The sequence below is a fragment of the Salvelinus sp. IW2-2015 genome, linkage group LG20 (genome assembly GCF_002910315.2).
Source record: "Salvelinus sp. IW2-2015 linkage group LG20, ASM291031v2, whole genome shotgun sequence".
In the NCBI taxonomy this organism is placed as follows: domain Eukaryota; kingdom Metazoa; phylum Chordata; class Actinopteri; order Salmoniformes; family Salmonidae; genus Salvelinus; species Salvelinus sp. IW2-2015.
Window position 1 is genome coordinate 26,612,356 of NC_036860.1, and position 27,262 is coordinate 26,639,617.

The 27,262-nt window shown below is 42.8% G+C and overlaps 1 protein-coding gene across 27 annotated transcripts in view; it reads left to right on the forward strand.

Moving 5' to 3' along the window:
* Nucleotides 1-27,262, forward strand: part of LOC111980729 (disks large homolog 2) — a 243,653-nt gene that overhangs the window by 124,950 nt on the left and 91,441 nt on the right. For 3 of the 27 annotated variants that reach the window (XM_024011638.2, XM_024011644.2, XM_024011640.2), the window contains exon 1: nt 23,240-23,817. The exons of 12 other annotated variants lie outside the window; for them this stretch is intronic. In XM_024011638.2, coding sequence (XP_023867406.1) covers nt 23,335-23,817 — 483 coding nt within the window. In that variant the 5' untranslated portion in view covers nt 23,240-23,334. Of the gene's footprint in view, nt 1-23,213; nt 23,818-27,262 lie in introns of those variants that run through there. 12 more of the 27 variants (XM_024011641.2, XM_070449289.1, XM_070449292.1 and 9 more) reach the window with 7 other exon arrangements.

Below are 27,262 nucleotides of genomic sequence, written 5' to 3' on the forward strand. Positions count from 1 at the left end.
GCAACCCCACACATGAATGGTCTCAGGATGCTTTACTGTTGGCATGACACAGGACTGATGGTAGCGCTCACCTTGTCTTCTCCGGACAAGCTTTTTTCCGGATGCCCCAAACAATCGGAAAGGGGATTCATCAGAGAAAATGACTTTACCCCAGTCCTCAGCAGTCCAATCCCTGTACCTTTTGCAGAATATCAGTCGGTCCCTGATGTTTTTCCTGGAGAGAAGTGGCTTCTTTGCTGCCCTTCTTGACACCAGGCCATCCTCCAAAAGTCTTTGCGTCACTGTGCGTGCAGATGCACTCACACCTGCCTGCTGCCATTCCTGAGCAAGCTCTGTACTGGTGGTGCCTCGATCCCGCAGCTGAATCAACTTTAGGAGACGGTCCTGGCGCTTGCTGGACTTTCTTGGGCACCCTGAAGCCTTCTTCACAACGATTTAACCGCTCTCCTTGAAGTTCTTGATGATCCGATAAATGATTGATTTAGGTGCAATCTTACTGGCAGCAATATCCTTGCCTGTGAAGCCCTTTTTGTGCAAAGCAATGATGACGGCACGTGTTTCCTTGCAAGTAACCGTGGTTGACAGAGGAAGAACAATGATTCCAAGCACTACCCTCCTTTTGAAGCTTCCAGTCTGTTATCCGAACTCAATCAGCATGACTGAGGGATCTCCAGCCTTCTCCTCGTCAACACTCAACACTCACACCTGTGTTAACGAGAGAATCACTGACATGATGTCAGCTGGTCCTTTTGTGGCAGGGCTGAAATGCAGTGGAAATGTTTTTTGTGGATTCAGTTCATTTGCATGGCAAAGAGGGACTTTGCAATTAATTGCAATTCATCTGATCACTCTTCATAACATTCTGGAGTATATGCAAATTGCCATCATACAAACTGAGGTAGCAGACTTTGTGATAATTCATATTTGTGTCATTCTCAAAACTTTTGGCCACGACTGTACTTTACGTACTTGTGTTCTATCTAGAGCGTATAGCGAGTAGGGAAGTCAACTATTATTTTCAAGTGCGATTCAAAACATAAGAACGCAAAAAGGCAAGTATGTACTAAGTTTACCAGAAGTTCTATAAACTTCCTTGGAGGTCTGGAAAACAAAGCATGCATGGGAGCATACTTTTTTTGTTCCCTTCGCCGGGGAGGCTATCCCGTAACACCTTGCAACGCAGTGAAAACTCTGAAAACTTCTGGATTAATGGTGGACTGAAGAAAATGTTCCAGAGGCATAAGGAATAACTTTGTCAAATGTAAGTATTATGTTTATTTATTCACCAAATTATGTTAAAATGTTCAACAAATTACTTTCATATGAATTTTGAATTCAAATGTTGAGTCACTTCTGTTTATCAGCCAAGACAAGTTACTGGCTGGCGGCACCGCGTGGTGGAACACCGCTTCCCATTAATTTTCAATGGAAGGAAAGTGGTGAGAAGCGGAGTGGGTAGGGGACCGTTGGGCGGCACGAACAAGGCGTGGAAGGCAGTGAAAAATGTCATCATTTTCCAACTCTATTGAAATCACCAGCGGCGACCGCTATGCGACCCAACGAGGGAGTCTTTCTTCAGCAAAGATGGCTGACAAAAATACTAGGATAGAAGCATACAGTGGCTTGCGAAAGTATTCACCCCCCTTGGCATTTGTCCTATTTTGTTGCCTTACAACCTGGAATTAAAATGGATTTTGGGGGGGTTTGTATCATTTGATTTACACAACATGCCTACCACTTTGAAGATGCAAAATATTTTTTATTGTGAAACAAACAAGAAATAAGACAAAAAACTGAAAACTTGAGCGTGCATAACTATTCACCCCCCAAAGTCAATACTTTGTAGAGCCACCTTTTGCAACAATTACAGCTGCAAATCTCTTGGGGTATGTCTCCATAAGCTTGGCACCTCTAGCCACTGGGGTTTTTGCCCATTATTCAAGGCAAAACTGCTCCAGCTCCTTCAAGTTGGATGGGTTCTGCTGGTGTACCAGCAATATTTAAGTCATACCACAGATTCTCAATTGGATTGAGGTCTGGGCTTTGACTAGGCCATTCCAAGACATTTAAATGTTTCCCCTTAAACCACTCGAGTGTTGCTTTAGCAGTATGCTTAGGGTCATTGTCCTGCTGGCAGGTGAACCTCTGTCCCAGTCTCAAATCTCTGGAAGACTGAAACAGGTTTCCCTCAAGAATGTCCCTGTATTTAGTGCCATCCATCATTCCTTCAATTCTGACCAGTTTCCAAGACCCTGCCTATGAAAAACATGGTGCTCTCGGGGTGGTGTTCTCGGGGTGATGAGAGGTGTTGGGTTTGCGCCAGACATAGCGTTTTCCTTGATGGCCAAAATGCTCAATTTTAGTCTCATCTGACCAGAGTACCTTCTTCCATATGTTTGGGGAGTCTCCCACATGCCTTTTGGCGAACACCAAATGTGTTTGCTTATTTTTTTCTTTAACAATTACTTTTTTCTGGCCACTCTTCTGTAAAGCCCAGCTCTGTGGAGTGTATGGATTAAAGTGATCCTATGGACAGATACTCCAATCTCCGCTGTGGAGCTTTGCAGCTCCTTCAGGGTTATCTTTGGTCTCTTTGTTACCTCTCTGATTAATGCCCTCCTTGCCTGGTCCGTGATTTTTAGTGGGCGACCCTCTCTTGGCAGGTTTGTTGTGGTGCCATATTCTTTCCATTTCTTAATAATGGATTTGATAGTGCTCTGTGGGATGTTTAAAGTTTATGATATTTTTTTATAACCCAACCCTGATCTGTACTTCTCCCTGACCTGTTTGGAGAGCTCATTGGTCTTCATGGTGCCGCTTGCTTGGTGGTGCCCCTTGCTCAGTGGGGGGCTTAGTGCCCCTTGCTTGCTTAGATTGCACACAGGTGGACTTAATGAACTAATTATGTAACTTCTGAAGGTAATTGGTTGCACCATATCTTATTTAGAGGCTTCATAGCAAAGGGGGTGAATACATATGCACTCACCACTTTTCAGTTTTTTGTTTTTTAGAATTTTTTAGAATTTTTTGATACAAGTTCTTTTTTTCATTTCACTTCACCAATTTGGACTATTTTGTTTATGTCCATTACATGAAATCCAAATAAAAATGCTTTTAAATTACAGGTTGTAATGCATCAAAATAGGAAAACGCCAAGGGGGATGAATACTTTTGCAAGGCACTGTATGTAAGTAATTATAACGGCAGAATGAATCATGCAAAAAAAAAATTACAGTTGAGAGGAATATGTTAGTTAATGAAGAGAAAAGCATTTATGCCTTTTTTTGGTCATAAAGTAAATTTACGAAAATCGCTATTTATAAAGCTAGCTGACTAGCTAACATTAGCCAGCTAGCTAGCTATTTTTATGGGTGTTATGACATGAGTATTACATTGTAATTCGTGTTGTTTAATGTTTTAGGGACTCCTAAGAAAAACAGCAAACCAGGCTGTCGTCTTGTGAAACAGTGGATGTAAAGAATCTAGCAAGCTAAAGCATCTACTGTAAATTGACTGTACAATTTTGTAAGCTTGCCTTAATGATATTTGCCATACAATGCAGCTGAAGCAACGTAGCTAACTAACTATTTTCTTGCTTATTGTGTAGTGGAGGATAAAAATATCTGTATGCCTATGGATGTGTAACTAGCTATGTAGCCGATCTGTGTATGGACCCTAAAACGTTTGGTATAAATGTTAGTTCAGAACATTGGTTTTAATTGGTTCACCAGTAATTCATTAATCCCCAAGAAATTGCAGAAAATGACTGTTACATGTCAATATTAGCTAGTTAGCTGTTAACCTAGCTATGAACCTCAGCTATTATAGCCGGTTGTATCGACTTCAAAACAGTCTGAATGGCATCAATGAAGCCTTTGGATTCAGTAGAATATAATTTAACTTTATTGTGCCTTGTATGCAAGTAGTATATACATTGTGGCAGACCAGGGGGTTTGATCTAAATGTTTACACTGATCAGACACAGACAGGGTGTTTCAAGGGTGCTTATTTAAAACAATAATGAAAAACAAAAGAAACAGGTCTCCTCCAGGAGACCTCTTCCGGGTAACTGTCATCTGGGCTCCGGGGAATGCTGTCTCTTCTTGGGTAGAACACCAAGCCCCTTGGTTCTAGCAGACTGTGAGGTTGTCCATCCTGTAGCAACCTCTTACTACCTCCAACCCTCCCGTGTTTCATTCCATCCTGGCAGCTTTATGGGCCCCGTACGGCCGGGGAGCAATCAACCCCTTGATTACTCACCAGCCTCAATCAGCCCCAATTTGTCCTGGCCGGAAGACCCGTCGAGACCAACACGGCCAATGCTGTCCTCACGTGCAACCCCCACAATAGGGTCACGTGGTAAATCTGTTGGGTTTCCATCTCCCCAGCTGCCTTATGTGGTAATTTACTGGTCCCAGCTTCTCTGTCACCTTGTATGGCCCGTGCCTTGTTGCCAGGAACTTACTTTGTGCGGTGGGGATTAATACTAGCACCATGTCACTCACATGGAACTCTTGGGGCTGGGTACCCCGATTGTAAACCTTGGCTTGGGTACGCTGGGCCTTCTCCATATGTTCCCTTACCACTGGCCATATGGCTGTCATTCTCTTCCTCGTCGTCTCTGTGTTCCACCACGCTGCGTAAGAGGGTCAGCTGGGCTTCCCACACCTCCTTGGCGAGATCCAGTAGGCCGTCTGGTCTCCTCACGTAGAGGAGTTCAAAAGGGGAAAACCCAGTGGAGGCCTGGAGCACTTCTCAGATCGAGAACATTAGCTGGGGTAGTAGCTGGTCCCAGTTCTTCCCGTCCTGCTCGATGACCTTCCGCAGCATTTGTTTGAGCGTCGACAAGCCCATCTGTCTGTGGATGAAAGTCAGAGGTCCGGATCTGCTTTAACTGTTGGAGAGCACACAAATCTTTCATTAGTCGGCACATGAACTCGGTACCTTGGTCGGTCAGGATCTCGTTCGGGATGTCCAAACCGGCTGAACCGTGAGGTTGTCCATCCGGTAGCAACCTCTCACTACCTCCAACCCTCCCGTGTTTCATTACGTCCTGGCAGCTTTATGGGCCCCGTACGGGTGGTGAGCAATCAGCCCCTTGATTACTCACCAACCTAAATCAGCCCCAATTTGTCCTGGCCGGAAAACCTGTCGAGACCTAGTATGTTCAGCAGAGGGAGCCACGGCAGCGTGATGTAGAATCTGTCTGTCACCAGGCCTCAACAAGTCTCCCCCTGGTGGCTTGTCCGCGGTACGCCACAACATGTAGTTATTACCAAGCATGAGTTCCACACATTGTAGCCTGTACATTGAATATATTCATTGATCATGTACTCTACCTTGGCAAATAGTCATATCCAGGAGTATCAAACTCCAGTCTTTGAATGATGCTGTGTCTGCATGTATGTATTACAAATATACCCTTCAACAGTGTTTACCAATCCTGGTCCTGGGACATCCATGGTTGCATCATGTAAATACACAAAAACAGGTTCATCTCAATAACTAATTTCCTTCATCTGCACTGATCTGAGGAAACAGGATAGGTGTAGTATTTCATCAAATGAGAGACCTAATTTCAACCAGTAGATAATGTGAAACACTTTATTGAAAGTTCATTATCCAAGTGTTATAATATTATATTATATATTATATAATTATAATATATAATTATAATATATATTATAATTGTAAATAATCTGTATTTCAAATGCATATCTGGTGTGCATTATAAAAACAGAGGAAGGGGTGGGGAGAGAGGTGTGAGAAAGAGTGCAAGACAGAAAGGGAAAGAGGTAAGAACAGAGGAGCAGGGAAGACAGCATATGATTAATGAATTACAGTGGGACTAAACTTCATAGTCTCTCAGGTCATCACAATTGCATAATAGTGTCTCTAGCGGTGTCTCCTAAACAGCCTTGGGCCCCCAGTTGGCTCGAAGGTTATCTTAAGAGCGGGTGATTTGGCGATGACGACTGGGGGTTGGCGTCCTCTCTCACATCAAAACATACCTGCAGACGAGAGACAGATGGAGAGAGAGAGAGATAAAATTGTGAAAAAACAAGGCTTAATCATGCTTACACTGTCAGTCATCATAATCATCAGGAATCTGTGTGTGTGGCCTCACCTGGTGTCCACACTAAATGGCTGCAGAGTACTTTATATTGAAAAACATGCACAGACACATGACAAACAATATAGCATAGTTATATAAATAGAAATAATGAAGTGTCTTACTATTCTCCATGATTGGTCCTCTTGCCTATTCTTTGAAGGTGGAAGGAGCCACAGTTATACACCTGAGCTTGCTTACTGCAAAACACAATGCATCAATCAGATTGATACGAGTGTGTAGGTGTGGGTTATAGGGTGTCTAATTGTTCAATATAGCCTATTTTGTTTTTGTATAGACATCACCCTCACCTGAACAGCACCCTCACCTGAGAAGTAGAAATAAAAGAGAGAGAAACTGGGAATTGAATAACTTCAGTTGCCATACAGTAGCTAAGTAAATGGAAGAATACTCTTATTGCAATGTGAATTACTCTTAAAAGATCATTTGGTTGTGCATACTGTAGTCTATGGTGTTGCCAGGGAAGAGCACCATCTTCGAAGAAGTAGGAGGTGAAGATCTCCCGCACACAGATTGCTTCTCATGTGTTGTTAGCCCTCATCCTGGCAACATCCTGCAGAGCAGCAGACCTCTCCTCTGGCACTCTGTGGCGAGCTGCAGATCCCCTCCTGGTCCTCGTGTCCATCCTCATGAAGTGATGCAGGTCATTATTAGACTTTTACATCACCAGGTCTCTGTGCATTATTAAAGTATAATATCCCTTATAACAAATAATGATAACATTTGATAGATAAATGCATGTGCACACACATGTGCATGTGTAGCATGTGACAACAGCAGGATCATATCAAGGATAGCATCACAAATGAATACATACATACCACTTCAAGCTTGATGATGAATTGATCATTTGAATCAGCTGTGTAGTGCTAAGATAAAAACAAAAATGTGCACCCCTTTGAGTCCCCAGGACCAGGTTTGACAACCACTGCTCTTCATCTGCAGACAGGCTTTCACAGCTCTCTGTAACCGAGGACAGAAAACATCACAAGAAACATACTTCATTATACTCAAATTAGACAGCACTGAATATTATGTTACTATTATCTCTGTCCTCACTTCTAGGGACTGGAACTACACAAAAGTATCTGCCCTATCCAGAAGGGCGTTCTCTCTCCCTTCTTTGACAGTTGGAGCTGCTATCCTTTCACCCTCTTCCATGGCTGTTAGCTAGCTACCTACAAATACATTTGGAGTTTGTTTTTTTACAATGATAAATACATCAAGATAGCTACTGTAGCTAATATGAAGTTAGGTAGCTGGTGATATTTAATTCACTTAGCTAGCTAGCTATACAATATGTAAAGTTGGCTAGATAGCTTGCTAGCTACGTTAGCAGCTAATTTTAGTCAGCTTGCACTGTAGCTAGTTACTGTTGACTAACCCCATTCCGTACAAATTTGCGCAACCGCTGCATTCTAACAAGGCTGTAATGAAAACTAATGGGACTGTAGTGACAGTGTGGGCATCAAAATCTGGGGTGTGAACTACGTTTCTATTCAAGCATTGATTGACATGGTAATGGCCCGATAGTATTGAAGAAAAGTACAAAATCGGCATGTCATGACGGAACGTACAGCACGCATAATGCAACTCATTCTGTGTCGTACAGCCTCTCTCCACCAGGTTTAGCGCTTCTCTCGCAGATTAAAAACAAGAAAGGGACAGGGACAGGGTAAGGGAGGATACCTAGTCAATTGTACAACTGAATGCATAAATTTTTTGCGTCATCACCGCAAGCCATCATGACTCTCAAAAGCCACGACAGCCGCTGTTTAATTCTGATGATATCTTTAGCGCTGCCCTAAAAACCCGATTCAAATTCGACACAACCTTCAAATTGGTGTCTAATGACACATTATATAAACTCTTTATAGTGTTTTATTTACATTTTTGAGGTGATAAGTTGGACAGATCGGGTGAAAAAAGCCGTTTCCCCACGTCATTGATTTTACTGGAAAGGGGAGAAATTGTGCTTTACAATGGTCATCATATTACAGTTGACCTTAAGTTTTTGGGGGCGCTAAAATAAGGTAAATTGTACGTTACAGAGCGATGCACAAAAGTGCGTTAGCTAACTATAGCTTAATCGTTTTTTAAAACATTTTCTAAATGTATGTACTTACTTGAATAGGTTCTCCCAGCCATGTGGACGATTGGAAACAGGGTAGCAAAGTTTGTTTGTCACCAGAGCAGTTTAGAGCATATTACTATTTACCTGTGAATAAATTCATGAAATGGAGAATGGATTTACCATTTAATACCCAGACCTTCATACAATCTTGCTATGCTGAATTCTTGATGCACAATCAAACTGCTGCTATATGCTGCCAGCACACCCACCAGCAAGCCACTCTGAGCGGCCGAAGTGACACGCGGCAATTTACCGCATGCTAGTGAACACCGGCCGTTAGCTCGTCGAACGCGATGGCTAGCTAGCAGGCGATCTCGTCCTGGTTATCAGCTGTTTGGGCATGAACAATTAAACAAACTAATTGTAAAATCAGAAGTCTCAATTGTGAAGACCCAGACATTTTTTTTATCCTGAATTGGTGACCTTGCTAGTCAGCGAATGACAAATGTAGCAACAATTTTTTTCCTATTTGTTTTCACGGACAGGTGGCAACTGATGCGTGCACTTCAGTCCATGGCATTGACTTGGCAGGACAAAACATTTTAGCATCTGATTAAAAATGTAGGAAATGCAGCTAGCTGTGTTCTGTTCAATCTAGGCTTGCCAGCCAGCCAGCCAAGTTATTTGTGCATGCTTACATTATCAGTCAATACATGCATGCAGTGTCTATTTCCCTTAACGTTAGCTAACTTTCTTCTTGTCACTTTTTCCCTTCCCCCCCTTGTTTCACCATTGCATATAAATAAAAAAAATATAAAAATACAATGCTCAATTAAAATTAAATCGGTGAAAACTTCATCAAGGCTATGAATATGCAAAACTGTTTACTAAACCATAGCACATTAACAAAGGTAGTCGTGGTTCTCAGCAACTTGAACCAGCACTGAAATTTGAGCAGTGAGGTTAATTTCTCCTCCCTTAGCCTTATGTTTCTGCTCTGTCCTCCTCAGGTTGAAGCACATCCCACCATCACCCAGAACCTCCCGTCCACCAGTAAAATCACCCTATCCCAGGAGTTTAGTCAATAGTGTGCAACATCACTGTTAGAAGCAGATCCACACGTTATTCTCAATCACGCAGAACTGTCAGCTCATTGTAACATATTACGCTCATTCTTAAATACAGACGTGGGTGATTTCTACCCCAGGGTACAAAACCCCAGTTTTGATTCCTGCCCAGCACAAACACCATGTTCAACTATTCATGGTTTTCAATTTAGACCACAATTAGTTGAATGAGGCGTAAGTGAAGGGATGGAACAAAAACCTGTAAACTTCTGTCCTGTGTATAAAAAACTGCGGCTGTCATGACAAAATGTGCCCTTGTGTATTGGACAAGCTTTTGAATGTTGAATGTTCATCTATCTCCATGATGTCCCTCACTTGGGGAGGGTAAAATGTTAATTCAAGCTATTGACTTTATGCTGTATTATCTTTCTCCCCACGGTATTATCTCCCCACTGTTCTGGTTTTGAGGCTTGGGCATCTGGGGGCTGCAGTTCATCTGTCGAATCCCCTGCAAGGAGAGAGAAGGGCATTCATTAAAAATATTACAATGGTGTATTCATTTGATGTAATATATATAATCCTGTTTGATATGCATGCATATAATTACATTGAACATGTCCACCTTTGTAATATGTCAGTGTTTGTGTTGTCTCCAATGCATTTAGCTTACATTAGGATGAAGTAATCGTGGCCTTCTAATTGTATTGCATCATATTGCCTATCAATATTAGGTGTCAATACACAAGGTGCATGAAAGCTTACCTGTTAATCGTCCACAACCATGTAGCAGCAGACCAAGCAATTTGCCATGAGTCGGTGTCAGCTTAATTCACTAACACTAACAGGTACTGAGAAAATCGATTCTGTTGTTTACTTGTTATTCAAGTTAAATATTTCCATTCTGGGATAGTTGTTCACTGAATTGCTAGCACTAGTTGCTTATGCTGCTACATTGGCTACAATGTGAACAGATGTAGCTAGCTAGCATAAAAGCTAGCTTTGTTGACGCATGCTGTGTGATGAGGCAGTTTACTGTTTAGGTTAGAGGTCACGTCGAGTTACATGAAAAAATATAGCGGATTTTAAGCACTCTGCAATCTCTCATACTAGACAGTATGTTCTCTCAAGTGTTCTTGGAAGATCAGCCTTGAAAGAACGGGATAAGGCAGAACGCAAATGTGCATTTTGGAACACAGCCAAAGTGTGGATAGAGGGAAAAGGAGGAACAGAAGGAAATTATGGGCACATTAATGAAGTTGCTTCCTACTGCTCATCTCATTTTTTCTCAGCCCCAGTGTTTTCAGCTGCATCCCAAATGGCACCCTATTCCCTATTTAATGCACTACTTTATACCAGAGGACTATGGGTCTGGTATGCTTGGTTCCTCTGATTTCACCAATCACATGGAGGGAATAGGTTAATGCCAGCCTATTCTAAGAATTTCCAATTAGATTTGATTTGCCTTCTGGCGGTCCAGGCAGGCTTTGTTGTTTTACCCTTTTGTTGTGTTTTTACTTGTTAGCAGCTGTGTTCTGTTGAGAACTTTGTGTGTGTGTGTGTGGTATGAGTGGAGCGCTCCTCCTCTCTCATGCTCCATTGATCGCCTTTAATCTAGTTTGGCCTCCCTCTGGCATTAATTATGTTTATCTGTGACATACATCATTGGCCCGTTCAACTCCTCCCTTGACTAATCCAATCAGATCAACTTCTGTGGCCTGTGTGCTGCTCTCACCCAATCAGATATATTGAGTATGTGTCACAAGAGTTTCCCTGCCCTGTTTTGCCCAACTGTCCAGAATGCAAAGATCCTAGTATAGGCTCACCCAATACCAGGGTACAAGAGAGAGAGGCAGGAGCACCTAGCGTAGCTTGGCCAACCCCTCTGACCTGCACTGATTCCCTCTCTGCTCTACATGCTGGTGGAAAGCTGATGGAAGAAAAGACGCTGTCTTTCAAAGTGAGATGAGTGCTCATAAAGACGTGGTGAATGTTGTCTTTTATCAGCCATCCATAAGGAGGTTTTCCATTTGATTGACAGATCAGCAGAGATCCTGGCGAGCTGGGGAGCACGGACCAAGTTGTTTCCCTCCCAGGAAGGACCTAAGGTGTGGGATTTCAGCTCCCCCTCTTCTTATTGTGATTCCGGGAGAGGTGGTGTGGTTGGTAAACGTGGGTTGTGGGAACGAGGAAGCAAATGTATATATTGAATTGCACTTGGTGAAATACTTGTTCGGACAAAGACCCTTGTTGGTTCGAAACGTTATTTTTTCATTTAACACTTTGGGAGCAGCATACCAGTGTGCTGATTTATATTTTCTGGTAAACGTGGATTGCTTGTTGGAAGTGGAACAACCAGTGAGGTGAGATGAGCTATATGGTGGTGAACAATGTGCCCCTTGGAGACAACACCCACAGATGCAGCGTTCCTATCTTACTGCCCCCTCCTATGGACGGCCTGCGGCCCCGGCTCCTGCAGAAGCGTCTGTCTATAGATATGTTGAGGACCTGCCGCACGCCCGACCTTAAGTGGCCCTCGCTGGTAACCATCTGCAAGTGGAAGCAGACCCTGACCGAGAGGCTACTGAAGAGACACCGCAGCAGTGTCAGCTACCTTCAGGTCAGCCTTCAGGATATTGAGTAGGGTGAAGAAGCCCGTAGACACAGATCTTGGGTCAGTTTAGAATTTTCCCCATTCATGGTGTAGGTAATGATAGGGGGAGGGGAAGCTGATCCTAGATCGGTTCCCAGGGGAAATATCACACCGGAGCTCAGGATGTACAGAGCAGGCCACTTATCACCCAAATTTCTTATAGAGATGAAAATGGCTTGTGGAGATAATATCCCTTGGTATTTCCAAATGAAATGACAAGCAGAATTGTCTCAAGGTATAGATGTGCATGGAGGCAAATGGTATCTTTAAATACAATTGATGAGGTGATATTTATGAATGAGGAATGTACAGTAGAGAGACACACAGTGACCAAATTTTTTTGTTTTTTTTAGTAAAAAAAAATTTGTTTGGCAATAAACTCATACTGTACGCTGGTTAATTTATAGTGTGTTTGAAAATGATGGATCATCAGTAGAAGTTGCACTTTGACCTCCTAATGGAGTTTTCTAATAGCCTCTCATTGCGTATAGTGCAACATTGGATGCAGTCACAGCAGTGTTATTATGGCCTTTCATAGGGAGCTGTGCCCTTTGTTGTATTGACCTATGGAGCATGTCTCATTATTCAACGAAAGGCTTGCGTATTTGGCCTTGAGACAACAGTATTGTAGAGCAGAATATTTGCGTCACGGTCATGCTAAAGAAATACTGTTCATTCAGCTTGAAAAAAACATCTGTTTTGTTTTTTTGTCTTATATTTGGTGGAATGAAGCATGCTGCTCCATTTAACAGGACATTGACATGTGTCAATACGTTTATGAAGTAGATATTTCAAACATTTTATACAACTGGCAGCACATGCTACAAACGGTTTAAAAAAAAAGGAAAAACTTATACAATGTTCCACTTAATTAGTTTCTGCATTTGTGTGTGTTGCATGGCTTGTTTGTCACATGCCTACAGTGTCCATTTTAGGACACCCTCAGTCTCAGCACAACTGTTCTTCTATGGACACCATACATTATAACAGAAACATGATTATCTCGCTAGTGACAGATGCAAATGGCCATCAAAACCCTGTCAACTAACGTGAATTAAATGTAAAATCAACTAAACATTTCACCAACATTTCACCAACATAACCATGTAGGTTAAAAGTTGGGTAAAAAGTTGGCTTTATGTTTTGAAATCCAATCCGTTTCCCACGTTGATTCAACCAGTTTTTGGCATGTCACAGACAGGTGAAAGGTCACCCAGGTGCCTTGATGACAGTTCTACTGGCAGTGTCTGCAGCTGGTAGTTGCCATTGCATGTTGCCAGTGTTGCTCAAAGACCACGAGCTGTTTACACACGTTGGTCAGGATATCCTGTTTTGATTTACTCTCATTGAGTCCCTTGTTAACGGTGTTTTTTAGGGTCGCTCTGACTGGTTATCCCAAACTGTTTTCCCCCTGGGGGTTTGAGACCTCTGGTTTCAGCCAGATTCTGTTGCTTTAGCCAGGCAACCTACCGCTCCCCAGATTCAATATTGATATTTCAGTTGATATATCGCTTATCTGCCGTGACTACCAGCTTAGTGCATATATGCCTGATGCAAATATATCTTATGGTCATGGCTAGGGTTTTTTTTTTCTTCATATTTTGGTTTAACTTTATTTAAAGGTCTGATATAGATTATCAGCTTAGTGCATATATTCCTGATGCAAAGATACAGTATGGTCATGGCTAGGGTTGCAAAATTCCGTTAACGTTCTCAAAATTCCCTGGTTTTCCACAAATCCTGGTTGGAAGATTCCTGGAATTAAAATGGAATAAGCCGGAAATCCAGAATCCTCCAGCTATGGAATTCTGGAAAACCAGGGAAAGTTGCCAGAATTTTGCAACCCTAGCCATGACCATACTGTATCGTTGCATCAGGAATATATGCACTAAGCTGATAATCTATATCAGACCTTTAAATAAAGTTAAACCAAAATATGGGGAAAAAAGTACACTATGGGGTCCGTCCCAGCATCCTCCTCTGTATCTCCCGCTGGTAAGTCTCTAATCAGTCGCAGCCACATCTCGGTAGAATAATCTAGAATATCTCAGCGCCTCACTCTTGCCTTCCGCCATTAAATAATCATCAGCTTTTCATTTTGCATGTAGCTCTTTATGTATACCCTCGACAACAGAAGTCTGCAACAGCTTCTGATATCTCCGTGAAAGGTCTTTCAAATCGTAGAGCTGGAATGGCTCATCTTGCTGCATTAAATTGGCTAAGTGGCGCTGTGTGTGCGCGTGTGTGTGAGGTTCAATGAATGATTATGCTCCACTGCCCTCTTTGTATCCTGTTAGGGAAAGTGTGCGGTTTTATGTATGTGCGTTCATGTGTGGAATCGATAGGTAGTCAGCTTTGTGTAAACTAGTAGCAGCTGCCACAGTACAGTGACGCCACCCTCTCTGAGTACTGTCACCACGGACCCAAGAAATGCAGAAGTATTGACAGTACTACTTGTGTTGTATTGGTGTGCAGAGGGTTGTGATTGGGATGAAATTTCCACTCCATTTACGTCACATGTGGACAAGCTATTCGGATATCTCAGAGTTAATCATCATGTACACAAAAGGTCCTGTTGTTGTGTTCTTCTACCATCCCCAGTAGTACATTTGTATTTTCTCAGCTCTATAGGAATTGTCATTAACTTTGTTAACTTCGAAAGTCATATTGAGAAAATAGCAGCATTTTAAAGGGGAAATCTGTGATTGCTACCTTATTTTTTTGAACTTTTCAATTAATTATATATACCCACTGATTCTTGAAGAATATAACTTATAAATGTCTCATGCGCTTAGTTCAACTGTCATACCTCATCAGAACCTAAAATATGCACTTTAGTCCAATGTTTGTAAACAAAGTAAATGTAAACAAACACAGTATATCCTCAAAACATGGTTAAAACTATAATATTGATATCCTGGGTGGTCGGTCCTTGTATCCATACCTCTGATTTGAGAGTGGTTACTTTTCTGCAACCCCATGCCTCAACTTTTTACCGAAACAGTGGCAGGGGGAGTAGCCTTTGTTAATTGCGGATTGCCCCTTTAAGATGGATCTGAACTGGAGTATACAATGTGATCACTTGTCTATAAAACATAAAAACTGAGCTACCAGTGCCTCCATGTGGACATCTAATGAAGTACAAGTGTCTTTCCCCCTCAATACTCTGCTAAAAAGAAATAGCAGCAATTGGTATATAAAGACATGCTTGATCTGCCAGACTGCCGCTGGGTCCCCTGTGTCATACTAAAGCTTAGTGTACTGCCAAAGGGTAGGCTATGTTTTTTATATCATTTCTCAGATATCATACTACCTTAAGCTCGATATCTGTTTCTTTCTGTGCATCTATTGTGAACATTATACTCGTTGAAGAGAATGCAGAGAAAGATCCAGCCATTTAGTTGTTCAGATATAATCTACATTTCTTTCTCTTAGCATGCTCCCTTTGTCCAAAGGCTCTGCTTCCGTGTGACTGCAGTTCGAGTGGCCCAGCACTGTTCAACAGAATGGAACGGCCTCGGTAAATGACCTGTCAGGTTTTGACAGGCTCTTTCACCTGGGTGACTGTTGAGGGGGTCAAATTATTTTTGAGAGGAGTGGCATTGAAGCAGATGGAACTAGGGATCTGCTCATAATTGCCTTTTACTGCATGGTATAAGGAAAACCGTACTAAAGTACCCAAGGGAGGGTGGAGTGAGTCGCCAGATATTCAACAGGATGATACTGTCCAAGATGAATTTGCACATTTATATAAATGAATGAATGAAACGCATGATCTAATGGAAATGATTAGGGCTGTGGCGGTCATGAAATTTTGTCAAGACGAAAACTGTCATGCGGTAGACTAATTGACCACTAATTAACATAAACACGTTTAGCATCTCTACGAGCCTCTACAAGCATAGCCTACAAGCCACTGATGCGGACCTTTGGAACATTTTACTTTAAAAAGTCTAATAAATTCATTTAATATAGCCTACACCAGCACAATAAATCCATGATTTATTGTAGGCAGGTCTAAAGAAACATGATATGAAGAAAATGTAGCCTATTTCAGAAGAACAGAATAGCATATTCTGAGTTGTCCTTATGTTCGGCCCTGATCTGACTGCCAAATGGCTGTGGGCTACACTAGTTCATTTCGCAGACAAGATTTGCTTATAAATTCCGTGGCATTATTTTATAGCAAGAAGAATACCATTGAACATAGCTGAAATAAATAGAAAGGATATTTTTCCCAAAATATTTCAGAGGGCTATTCTGTGTTGAGTGGTTAACAAAGTGATCATTTGAAACAGGTCATCCTATATGCTTCATTTAGAGTTATTTGTACATTTTAGTTGTGATACAAACCTTAGGCTGTATGTTTCGATTTCTAATAGGCCTACATTCTAAGGCTGCGTAATGTGACTGATGATGTTGAAAAAAGTTGCATGAAAGGCAGGGCACTGCTATGTTTCTTGCACAGGCTGCATGCACACACTTCATCAGTCTCTCATTCACAATTTGACAAGCACTTGATAATATTCTTAGCCATCAGACTATTCTCAATGTAATCGGGTCTTTAGACATGTATAGCGAATGGAGGACGCGTTTCCTGTTCATTTTCATGCCAACCAGGTAGGCTACTCCAGTTCTAAAGCGAAGCAATGTGCTTGATATTAGGAAAGTTGAGAAATAAATATAGTAGGCCTAGCCTATATATAGCTGATGGGGGTCTCTCTTTTTAATAGAGCCCATCAAAACTCTGCTTTATATTTGCTCTCGCTGTGCAACAGGTGATCCTATTAGCGCAAACTCTGAATGCCAGGGCATTTGATTTTTCGATGGCATTTGCATTGATGTCAGAGTGATTAGAGGGACAATAGAGCGCTGAGTACCAGGCCATTAGCAACCGGCCATTAACAAGTTTGGTAGGCTACTAATGACCATTCAGCGGCATCAGGGCGCAGTTTTGGAGCATAGTTACCATGATTCAACAGTCACGTGGAATTTTACAGCGGTCATGACTCGTCGCTGCTATTGTGGCGGTCATCATAACAGCCCTACATATGATAAGAAGGACCTGAGAGGTGAAAGCTGTGTGGAATACCTTTTTAAATATTTCTTGTTTTATCATCTCCTTATTTCATCTTTATTCTAAATGGAATTCTGTTAATAATGTCAACTACTATTGGGTAGACTCTACTATGCAAGTCAAATGCAATTGCATCATCTGTAAATGATTCAACACCAGCTACGGATCAATGAGTCAACAAGTAAAATTTGTGAACAGTCTTGTGACAACCCCAAAATTCTGGCTGTATTAGTCCAATGTTTTTTTTTGTCTTTCACAAACTATGTATAGCTTCAAAACTATTGTGCCAATCTCATAGACTATCAATCATTGCATCCATAGCTCTATCAATGAATAAGTGTTTACATTTCTCCAGCCCCATCCTTCAGTTTAAACCTTCCAAAACAAAGTTGAGAGTCAGGCTGTGGGAAATGATAGATTGTGCCATTAATGGAACAGTGACAGATCTGACAGGCATACATCGATGTAGCTTAGTCAATTGATCCCAGATGAAGTTTTCCCTAGGTATTTACACTATATATACAGAAGTTTGTGGACACCCCTTCAAATGAGTGGATTTGGCTATTTCAGCCACACCCGTTGTTGACAAGTGTATAGAATCAAGCACACATTTATGCAATCTCCATAGACAAACATTGGCAGTAGAATGGCCTTACTGAAGAGCTCAGTGGTTTTCAACGTGGCATTGTCATAGGATGCCACCTTTCCATCAAGTCAGTTCATCACATGTATGCCCTGCTAGAGCTTCCCCCGTCAACTGTAAGTGCTGTTATTGTGAAGTGGAAACGTCTAGGAGCAACAATGGCTCAGCCGCGAAGTGATGGGCCACACAAGCTCACAGAACGGTAACGCCGAGTGCTGAAGCGCGTAGCATGTAAAAAAAAAAAGTCTGTCCTCGGTTGCAACACTCACTACCGAGTTCCAAACTGCCTCTGGAAGCAACGTCAGCACAATAACTGTTTGTCGGGAGATTCATGAAATGGGTTTCCATGGCCGAGCAGCCACACACAAGCCTAAGATCACCATGCACAATGCCAAGAGTCTGCTGGAGTGGTGTAAAGCCCGCCGCCATTGGACTGGAGCAGTGGAAACGCGTTCTCTGGAGTGATGCATCTGGGTTTGGCGGATGCCAGGAGAACGCTATCATAGTGCCAACTGTAAAGTTTGGTGGAGGAGGAATAATGGTCTGGGGCTGTTTTTCATGGTTCGGGCTAGGCCTCTTGGTTCAAGTGAAAGGAAATCTTATCGCTACAGCATACAATGGCATTCTAGACGATTCTGGACATGACAATGCCCTCATGCACAAAAGCGAGGTCCTTACAGAAATTGTCAAGATAGCACGGAGCACGGTGTGGAAGAACTTGACTGGCCTGCACAGAGCCCTGACCTCAACCACATCAAACACCTTTGGGATGAATTGGAATGACAACTGCGAGCCAGGCCTAATCGCCTAACATCAGTGCCCGACCTCACTAATGCTTGTGTGGCATCTACTGGAAAGTCTTCCCAGAAGAGTGGAGGCTGTCAAACATCTCATTCCATGATTTTGGAATAACATGTTCGACAAGCAGGTGTCCACATACTTTGGTCATGTAGTGTATCTAGCACCAGCATCCCCTTCCCCCAATCCGGGCCTTAACCATTAGTGGGGAGAATGTGAAACTGATCCAAGTTCATTGTCTAGGAGCAACTTAACCCCACTCCTAGTCACTCTTCACACAACAAGTTAGCTTGCCAAAACAGTGACTCTACTCTGTGAAACAAACTCTCCACAAGGCCTGCAGGGGGCATTGCTGAGCTCTGGCCCGGTTTTGAGACTTGCGTTTCTATCAACCCCACAGGATATTCCCCCAGTACTGATGCTGTCAGACACAGTCAGTATCCATTCACACTCCTGTCAGCCTCAGAGTGGGAGAGGAGGCCTTCCGCAATGTAATTAAGCCCCCACAAACATTGAGCTGGCAGAGACCGACACCAATGCCTGCAGAAATTATGTAACTCCCACATCTTTAATGGTCAACCGCAACCAAAGAAGCTTCTCAGCTATGGAAGCTGACTTTTTCACCCTTGGCATTGCCACGTGTCACATTGTGAAGTCACGTTTTCTTGACTTTGCTGGGACTGTTCGGCATAAGAGAAAAAGTGTAATATGGTAGATAACAGTTTCATAACAGAATTAAAGGTTAAACATGAGGAACATTTCAGCACTATTTTCTGGAGCACTTTTCCTTCTTACCCTTCAAGCCTAGATTCAGAACCATAACGCCTGCTTTGTGGATAAGGTCCATTATGTGTCCATTCAGTTTTATTTCTAAATCTATAGGTACTCTTTTTGCCCTTGAGAGGTAAATTGCCTTGCACATATAAAACCATTGGCAATCTAGGGAAAAAATGTACTAACAAGTACACAATACACATTCCATTAAAAAAATGATGTGTACATACCTGTACATAGCGCACAATATCCAATAGGAAACAACATGTGACGTAATGCTGACGAGTTATCTGGTTGATGCAACGGCATACTTAGGCTATGTCCTAATTACCACTACGTCATAAATGTGCACTAGTTCACATCCCTTCACTGTTTTGAAAGGAAATGACTGGTATAAGAAATAAGGTGAAAACTCCCACCAGCCCAATGATTTTAGATTTGTGGGAAATAGTGAACGAGTATTACATTTCAAGAGAAGGGGGAGAGGTCACTGGTGGGAGGCACCCTGGATATCTGATGAAATCGAGCTGACATAGATCCGGAGTGCCAAGGATTAGTAGTGTAAACAGCAGATTGAGATTAGAGTTGGTCTGCAAAAGTGTGTGTGTGTGTGTGTGTGTGTGTGTGTGTGTGTGTGTGTGTGTGTGTGTGTGTGTGTGTGTGTGTGTGTGTGTGTGTGTGTGTGTGTGTGTGTGTGTGTGCATGCATGCGTGAGTAAGTGTGTGTGTATGTGCATGCATGCATGCATGTTGAGTGGTAGGCTACCTATATTGGGAAGACACTATACATGCATTCATTATGTGGTGGTCCATGGAAGTGTTCTACCATCAAGGGTACTCTGTAGTTCATGTAATTCACCAAACCTAATCTTGGCCACTTTGATTGCCATATAATCTCGTATTCTGAAACCAGTATGTTATACTGATATCCATAATGTCCTATCAATGTAGAAAGAGAATATCTGATACCTCTCAATGAAATCCAGGATTCAGAGTATCCTCTGTCATGTAGAAGTATTTCTGTCCTGTGTTGTTATCAATTATTCTGTAGGCTCTGGGCACTCCTACTCCATTGTAGTGCTTATCTCTCAACGTTGGAGTATGGTGAAGTGGCCTCTAGACACTGATCTTGGGTCAGGTTAGCATTTTCCCTACTAATGGGTAAGGTTAGGATTGCCGGAGCCTCAAAGGCTGCCTGGAAAGAAGCCAGTCACCAATGACACCGGGTCTGATCACAGCCTGGTCTCATAGACTAGACTAACATAGTAAATGTAAATCCGGAACACTAGAAATGAGTATGATATGTTGGTATGGTTACATAAATCCGATGGTTACTTAAGGGAAAAACGGTCGGTCGGGCGTATAGGTTGTGAGTTTAAAATCTCATCAGGGACAACTTCAGCATTTTAGCTAATTAGCAACTGTTCAACTACTTACTACTTTTTAGCTACTTTGTAACTACATAGCATGTTAGCCCATAATTATATCTTCCTGATTCCTGCTTACAAGAAAAAACTAAAGCAGGAGATACCAGTGACTCACTCAATATGGAAGTGGTCAGATGACGCAGATGCTACGCTACAGGACTGTTTTGCTAGCACAGACTGGAATATGTTCTGGGATTCATCCAATGTCATTGAGGAGTATACTGTACCACATCAGTCACCGGCTTCATCAAGAAGTGCATCGACGATGTTGTCCCCACAGTGGCCATACATACATATCCCAACCAGAAGCCATGGATTATAGGCAACATCCGCACTGAGCTAAAGGCTAGAGTTGCCGCTTTCAAGGAGCGGGACACTAATCCAGACTTATAAGAAATCACACTATGCCCTCCGACGAACCATCAAACAAAGCGTCAATACAAGACTAAGATTGAATCCTACTACACCGGCTCTGATGCTTGTCAGATGTTGCAGGGCTTGCAAACTATTACTGACTACAAAGGGAAACCCAGCCGCGAGCTGCCCAGTGACCCAAGCCTACCAGATGAGCTAAATGCCTTTTATGCTCACTTCGAGGAAAACAACACTGAAACATGCATGAGAGCACTAGCTGTTCCGGACGACTGCATGATCACGCTCTCCATAGCCGATGTGAGCAAGACCTTTAAACAGGTCAACATTCACAAAGCCGCAGGGCCAGACGGATTACCAGGACGTGTACTCAAAGCATGCACGGACCAACTGGCAAGTGTCTTCACTGACATTTTCAACCTCTCCCTGACCGAGTCTGTAATACCTACATGTTTCAAACAGACCACCATAGTCCCTTTGTCCAAGAAAGTGAAGGTAACCTGCCTAAATGATTACCGTCGGTAGCCGTGAAGTGCTTTGAAAGGCTGGTCATGGCTCACATCAACACCATCATGCCGGAAACCCTAGACCCACTCCAATTCGCATACCACCCCAACAGAGCCACAGATGACGCAATCTCAAACCTGGACAAAAGGAAACCGTAACATATTATACATTTTACTAATTCGTAACATATTGTATGTTTGCAAAATCATAACATGTAATACGAATTGTAATTCGTAACATATCATACGAAATGGGTGATGGACATCCACAAATGAATACATACCACACGAAACATAACATATCATACTAAATGTGTCTCGCATGACTTTGCTATCACAGTCACACACAGTATCTGCGGATGTGCTCAGGTTCGCATCACTCTGTTTCAGCATTGTAGCCAAGGGCACCAACAGCTGGGAAGTAGAGCCTCATACTTCAATGCTCTTAGTTGTTGGGGAAATTGATCCACAATACTGTTTATTTTCTGCATCTACATCATATCGCTGAGTCTAGCTTTAATCTGTTGTGAAATTTCTGGTAGGGTTTTTCTGATCGGCTTGTTTTCAACAGTTGTGCAGTAGTAGATATCAGTGTSGGGCATTAATCTGATCGAAAGCAGCTGGATAGTTTAGCCTGAGCGGTTTAGCATCAATTACTCCATCTAAAGCCCTTCGCTTGTGATTAAATCTGACGCTGGAATAAAAAAAAAAATAGACATTTCATTGAATTAGGAAGTGCCAGTGACCTTATTCTTGCCAATGCATGAATCATTTGGCCATCTACTTCAATTCTATCAATCATGGAGTGTGTATTGTGGTTGGTCATTGATTGATAGGCTACATGCCTCGTGCTGAGACGCATTTCAATCTCCACAATGTATTGTCATTGTCCAAATGACAAGAAGAACACATTTTTCTTTATTACCATTCTATGAGATAGCATTTGAAAATCCTACAATGCCATGCAGTCTACCGTATGAATTACACAGAGAAATATGTATCATTCAAACTACAAGTGACATTGATTAAATCTGGGTTTGATTCAGTCCATGTGTTTCTTGGCGGAGGCGGTTTAGAGGTAGGAATGTTATCAGACCCAGTTAGAAACTCAAGTGGCGAAAAAGACAGAAGCATCTGTAATTGAAAACAGAGAGGTGCGGAGCATAGATTGCTTCTGCCTGGATTCGTGGATGCCGTCATGTTGTGCTGCAGGTTGAGTCATCTATTGACAAAGAGCTACCAGCCAGCACATGGCCAGCAACGCAAAAGATCCTAACCAGCCCCTTCTCTCTTTGCTCATCTSTGCTATTCTCTCTCTTTCTCTCTCTCTAATTCAGCTTTCCTCTTTCTCTCTCTCTAATTCAGCTTTCCTTTTTCTCTCTCTAATTCAGCTTTCCTCTTTCTCTCTCTCTAATTCAGCTTTCCTCTTTCTCTCTCTCTAATTCAGCTTTCCTCTTTCTCTCTCTTATTCAGCTTTCCTCTTTCTCTCTCTCTAATTCATCTTTCCTCTTTCTCTCTCTAATTCAGCTTTCCTTTTCTCTCTCTAATTCATCTTTCCTCTTTCTCTCTCTCTAATTCAGCTTTCCTCTCGCTCTCTCTCTCGCTCTCTCTCTCTCTCTCTGTTCCATCTCTGCTCTTTGTTATTCTTCCACCTTCTCTCTCTGCCCCTGACCACCCCTTATCTCTCTCTTTCTATATCTCTCTCACACACACAGCTGCTGCTTGGCTGCTGCTGCTGTTATTGCCTCTCACTTTCCTATCATGCCTGGTCTCTAACAGAAGTACAGCCTCTCTGTCACCACTCACTCACACACATGCACACGCACTCTCTCTCTCAGAGCAGGGAAACACACACACACACTGCCAACTTAARAGTGTCGTTTGTTAATTTATCGTTAGAGGAGTCGAGCATCACCTCCCTTGTTCACAGAGCACGGAAGACAAGAAACCTTAAAGAGAAAGGAAAAAAAGAGAGGGAGCAAGGGATTGCACGGGGCAGGATAACTGCTGCCTACCTGAACAAACAGCAGAGCTGCTTTGTGGAGATGGACAGAKGGGGCTGTGGAGAGGTGCCGTGCTATTGTGGATGGCAGCAGCAACCGCCCCAGGGATACCACTATGGCTCAGCCTCAGGGGGTGCTACTCTGCCCCGGCAAAGGGGCCGTCTTATGGCTACCCGCTCTGAAAGCTCTTGGAGAAGCCCAGGACGCTCTGTGGTCCACGCCAAAGGAGGCAGCTGTGACCTGTGGTCCGAATGCGGCTGTCCGCAGAGTCAGAGCTGGCAGGACCACTACCAGGTAACCAACCATTCATGCATTATGGTCCAGATCAGAGCAGCTCTAAGGGGACCATTAGGATGACAAGATTGAGAAGGGATTTTGTTATATAGCAGTATATGAGCAAGGGTTAGGTTTGTGTGTGTGTGTGTGTGTATGTATGTATGCGTGTAAGAGTTTGTGTTCCCCTTGGCTCCGTATGGGGGGGAATGAGTTGCAGTCTCAGCAAACCCACTCACGGGCTAAAGCCGAGGTGCTGAATTTGGATTATACCTTCCCTGTGTAATCTTCAGGTTTCTTGGTTGGCGGCTGGGAGCTGCATAGAGCTGGAGAACTTTACAATATTAAGTAGCTATGCCAATATGCCAACAGGCATTGTCTTAACAAGAGGACAAAGACTAAACTAAATGCAGCTAGGATGCATTTTAATTCAGACATTCATCTGAATCATTACTCTGTTTTACTGTTTTCTAAAAACGAGGCTTCTGTGAGATTTGCCTCAGAGAGTGACACAAGCTGTAGGCAGATTGATGGGTAAAGTCGCTGACCTTGAGCTTGGTTCAGCTTAGTTTTTCCCCACTAATGGTTAGAGTTTGGGGAGGGGAAGCTGATCCTAGATCTGTACCTTGGGGAAACTTCACCCCAGAGCAGGCAGATACCCAGTAGGCATCACATCTAAAATGATGTGTGAGTTGAGGATGCACTGTTCAAAAGATGCACTCTTGCATAATATGTGAATGTAGCAATGCTTTCTCCTCCCAGTCCATTAGCTTGGTGATGTTAAAGTGAATAGATATACTCAGCAAAAAAAAGAAGCATCCCTTTTCCAGGACCCTGTCTTTCAAAGATAATTCGTAAAAATCCAAATAACTTCACAGATCTTCATTGTAAAGGGTTTAAACACTGTTTCCCATGCTTGTTCAATGAATCATAACCAATTAATGAACATGCACCTGTGGAACGGTCGTTAAGACACTAACAACGTACAGACGGTAGGCCATTAAGGTCACAGTTATGAAAACTTAGGACACTAAAGAGGCCTTTCTACTGACTCTGAAAAACACCAAAAGAAAAATGCCCAGTTTCCCTGCTCATCTGCGTGAACATGCCTTAGACATGCTGCAAGGAGGCATGAGGACRGCAGATGTMGCCAGGGCAATACATTGCAATGTCCGTACTGTGAGATGCCTAAGACAGCGCTACAGGGAGACAGGACGGACAGCTGATCGTCCTCGCAGTGGCAGACCACGTTTAACAACACCTGCACAGGATCGGTACATCCTAACATCACACCTGCGGGATAGGTACAGGAGGATGGCAACAACAACTGCCCGAGTTACACCAGGAACACACAATCCCTCCATCAGTGCTCAGACTGTCCGCAATAGGCTGAGAGAGGCTGGACTGAAGGCTTGTAGGCCTGTTGTAAGGCAGGTCCTCACCAGACATCATCAACAACAACGTTGCCTATGGGCACAAACCCACCGTCGCTGGACCAGACAGGACTGGCAAAAAGTGCTCTTCACTGACGAGTCAAGGTTTTGTCTTACCAGGGGTGATGGTCGGATTCGCGTTTATCGTTGAAGGAATGAGCGTTACAACGAGGCCTGTACTCTGGAGCAGGATCGATTTGGAGGTGGAGGGTTCGTCATGATCTGGGGCAGTGTGTCACAGCATCATCGGACTGAGCTTGTTGTCATTGCAGGCAGTCTCAACGCTGTGTGTTACAGGGAAGACATCCTCCTCCCTCATGTGGTACCCTTCCTGCAGGCTCATCCTGACATGACCCTCCAGCATGACAATGCCACCAGCCATATTGCTTGTTCTGTGTGTGATTTCCTGCAAGACAGGAATGTCAGTGTTCTGCCATGGCCAGCGAGGAGCCCTGATCTCAATCCCATTGAACACGTCTGGGACCTGTTGGATTGGAGGGTGAGGGATAGGGCCATTCCCCCCAGAAATGTCCGGGAACTTGCAGGTGATTTGGTGGAAGAGTGGGGTAACATCTCACAGCAAGAACTGGCAAATCTGGTGCAGTCCATGAGGAGGAGATGCACTCATCTCATGTGACTAACAGAAATTGAATAATGTGTCCCTGAACAGGGCGGGGTTAAAATCAAAAGTAACAGTCAGTATCTGGTGTGCCAGATACTGACTGTTACTTTTGATTTTAACCCCGCCCTGTTCAGGGACACATTATTCCATTTCTGTTAGTCACATGTCTGTGGAACTTGTTCAGTTCATGTCTCAGTTGTTGAAACTTGTTATGTTCATATAAATATTTACAGATGTTAAGTTTGCTGAAAATATACGCAGTTGACAGTGAGAGGACGTTTCTTTTTTTGCTGAGTTTATCTGTGATACACTGTGAAATAGTGTGTTTGCACGGCTCGTGTGCGTGCAGGCCCACGTCTTTGTGACTGAAAATCTTGTCGCTAGATTTCATTGACTTACGAAAGTGTTTTTAAAGATTTTGGATGGAAATGTTCAGATCTCTGGTAAAAATGTGTTTGGTAACCTCCCGGTTTCTGAAATAAGACTTTTGGGACAGTGTGGACAGAGGCTCAGGTGAGTAAGTGGGCAAAACAAGCACACACACACACACATATTATTTGGACAATGAAATATGAATGGGTTTTGGCAATTTTAATGGGCCACATATGAGTCATTGATATAAATACATTTTAATTATACACAGATAATAATCACAGAAACTGCAGCATTATTTCTCGGGCTGCTCTGTATTTACAAGCCTGCTATCTGCACCATAAGCTTTTTTACATGTCCTAACATCTTTTTAAATCTCAACATTTGAATGAAACCATATCATGTCATTTCATGGTATTGGCAAACAGGGTTCAATGTCTTTTGCTCCCAGGTGCAGTATTGTAGTGTATTGACCAAGGTTATTAGAGAGAGGAATGAGACTGATTGTGGTTCTCACTTCCTGAGCGAAGAAGTGGCACAATCCCAGTGAGTAAAACTGTCCGAAAAAAACGTAATTTCAATGACATAACTGGTTGAAATGATGTCTTTTCAACTATACTGAACAAAAATATAAACGCAACATGCAACAATTTCAAACGATTTTACTGAGTTACAGTTCATAGAAGGAAGTCAGTCAATTGAAATACATAAATTAGGCCTTAATCTATGGATTTCACATGACTGGGCAGGGGCACTTGGGAGCCAGGCCCAGCCAATCAGGCACAAAAGGGCTTTATTACAGACAGAAATACTCCTCAGTTTCATCAGCTGTCCTGGTGGCTGGTCTCAGACGATCCCGTAGGTGAAGAAGCCGGATGTGGAGGTCCTGGGCTGGTGTGGTTACACATGATCTGCGGTTGTGTGACCGTTTGGGCATATTGCCAAATTCTCTAAAATGACGTTGGAGGTGGCTTATGGTAGATAAATTAACATAAAATTATTTGGCAACAGCTCTGTTGGACATTATTGCAGTCAGCAT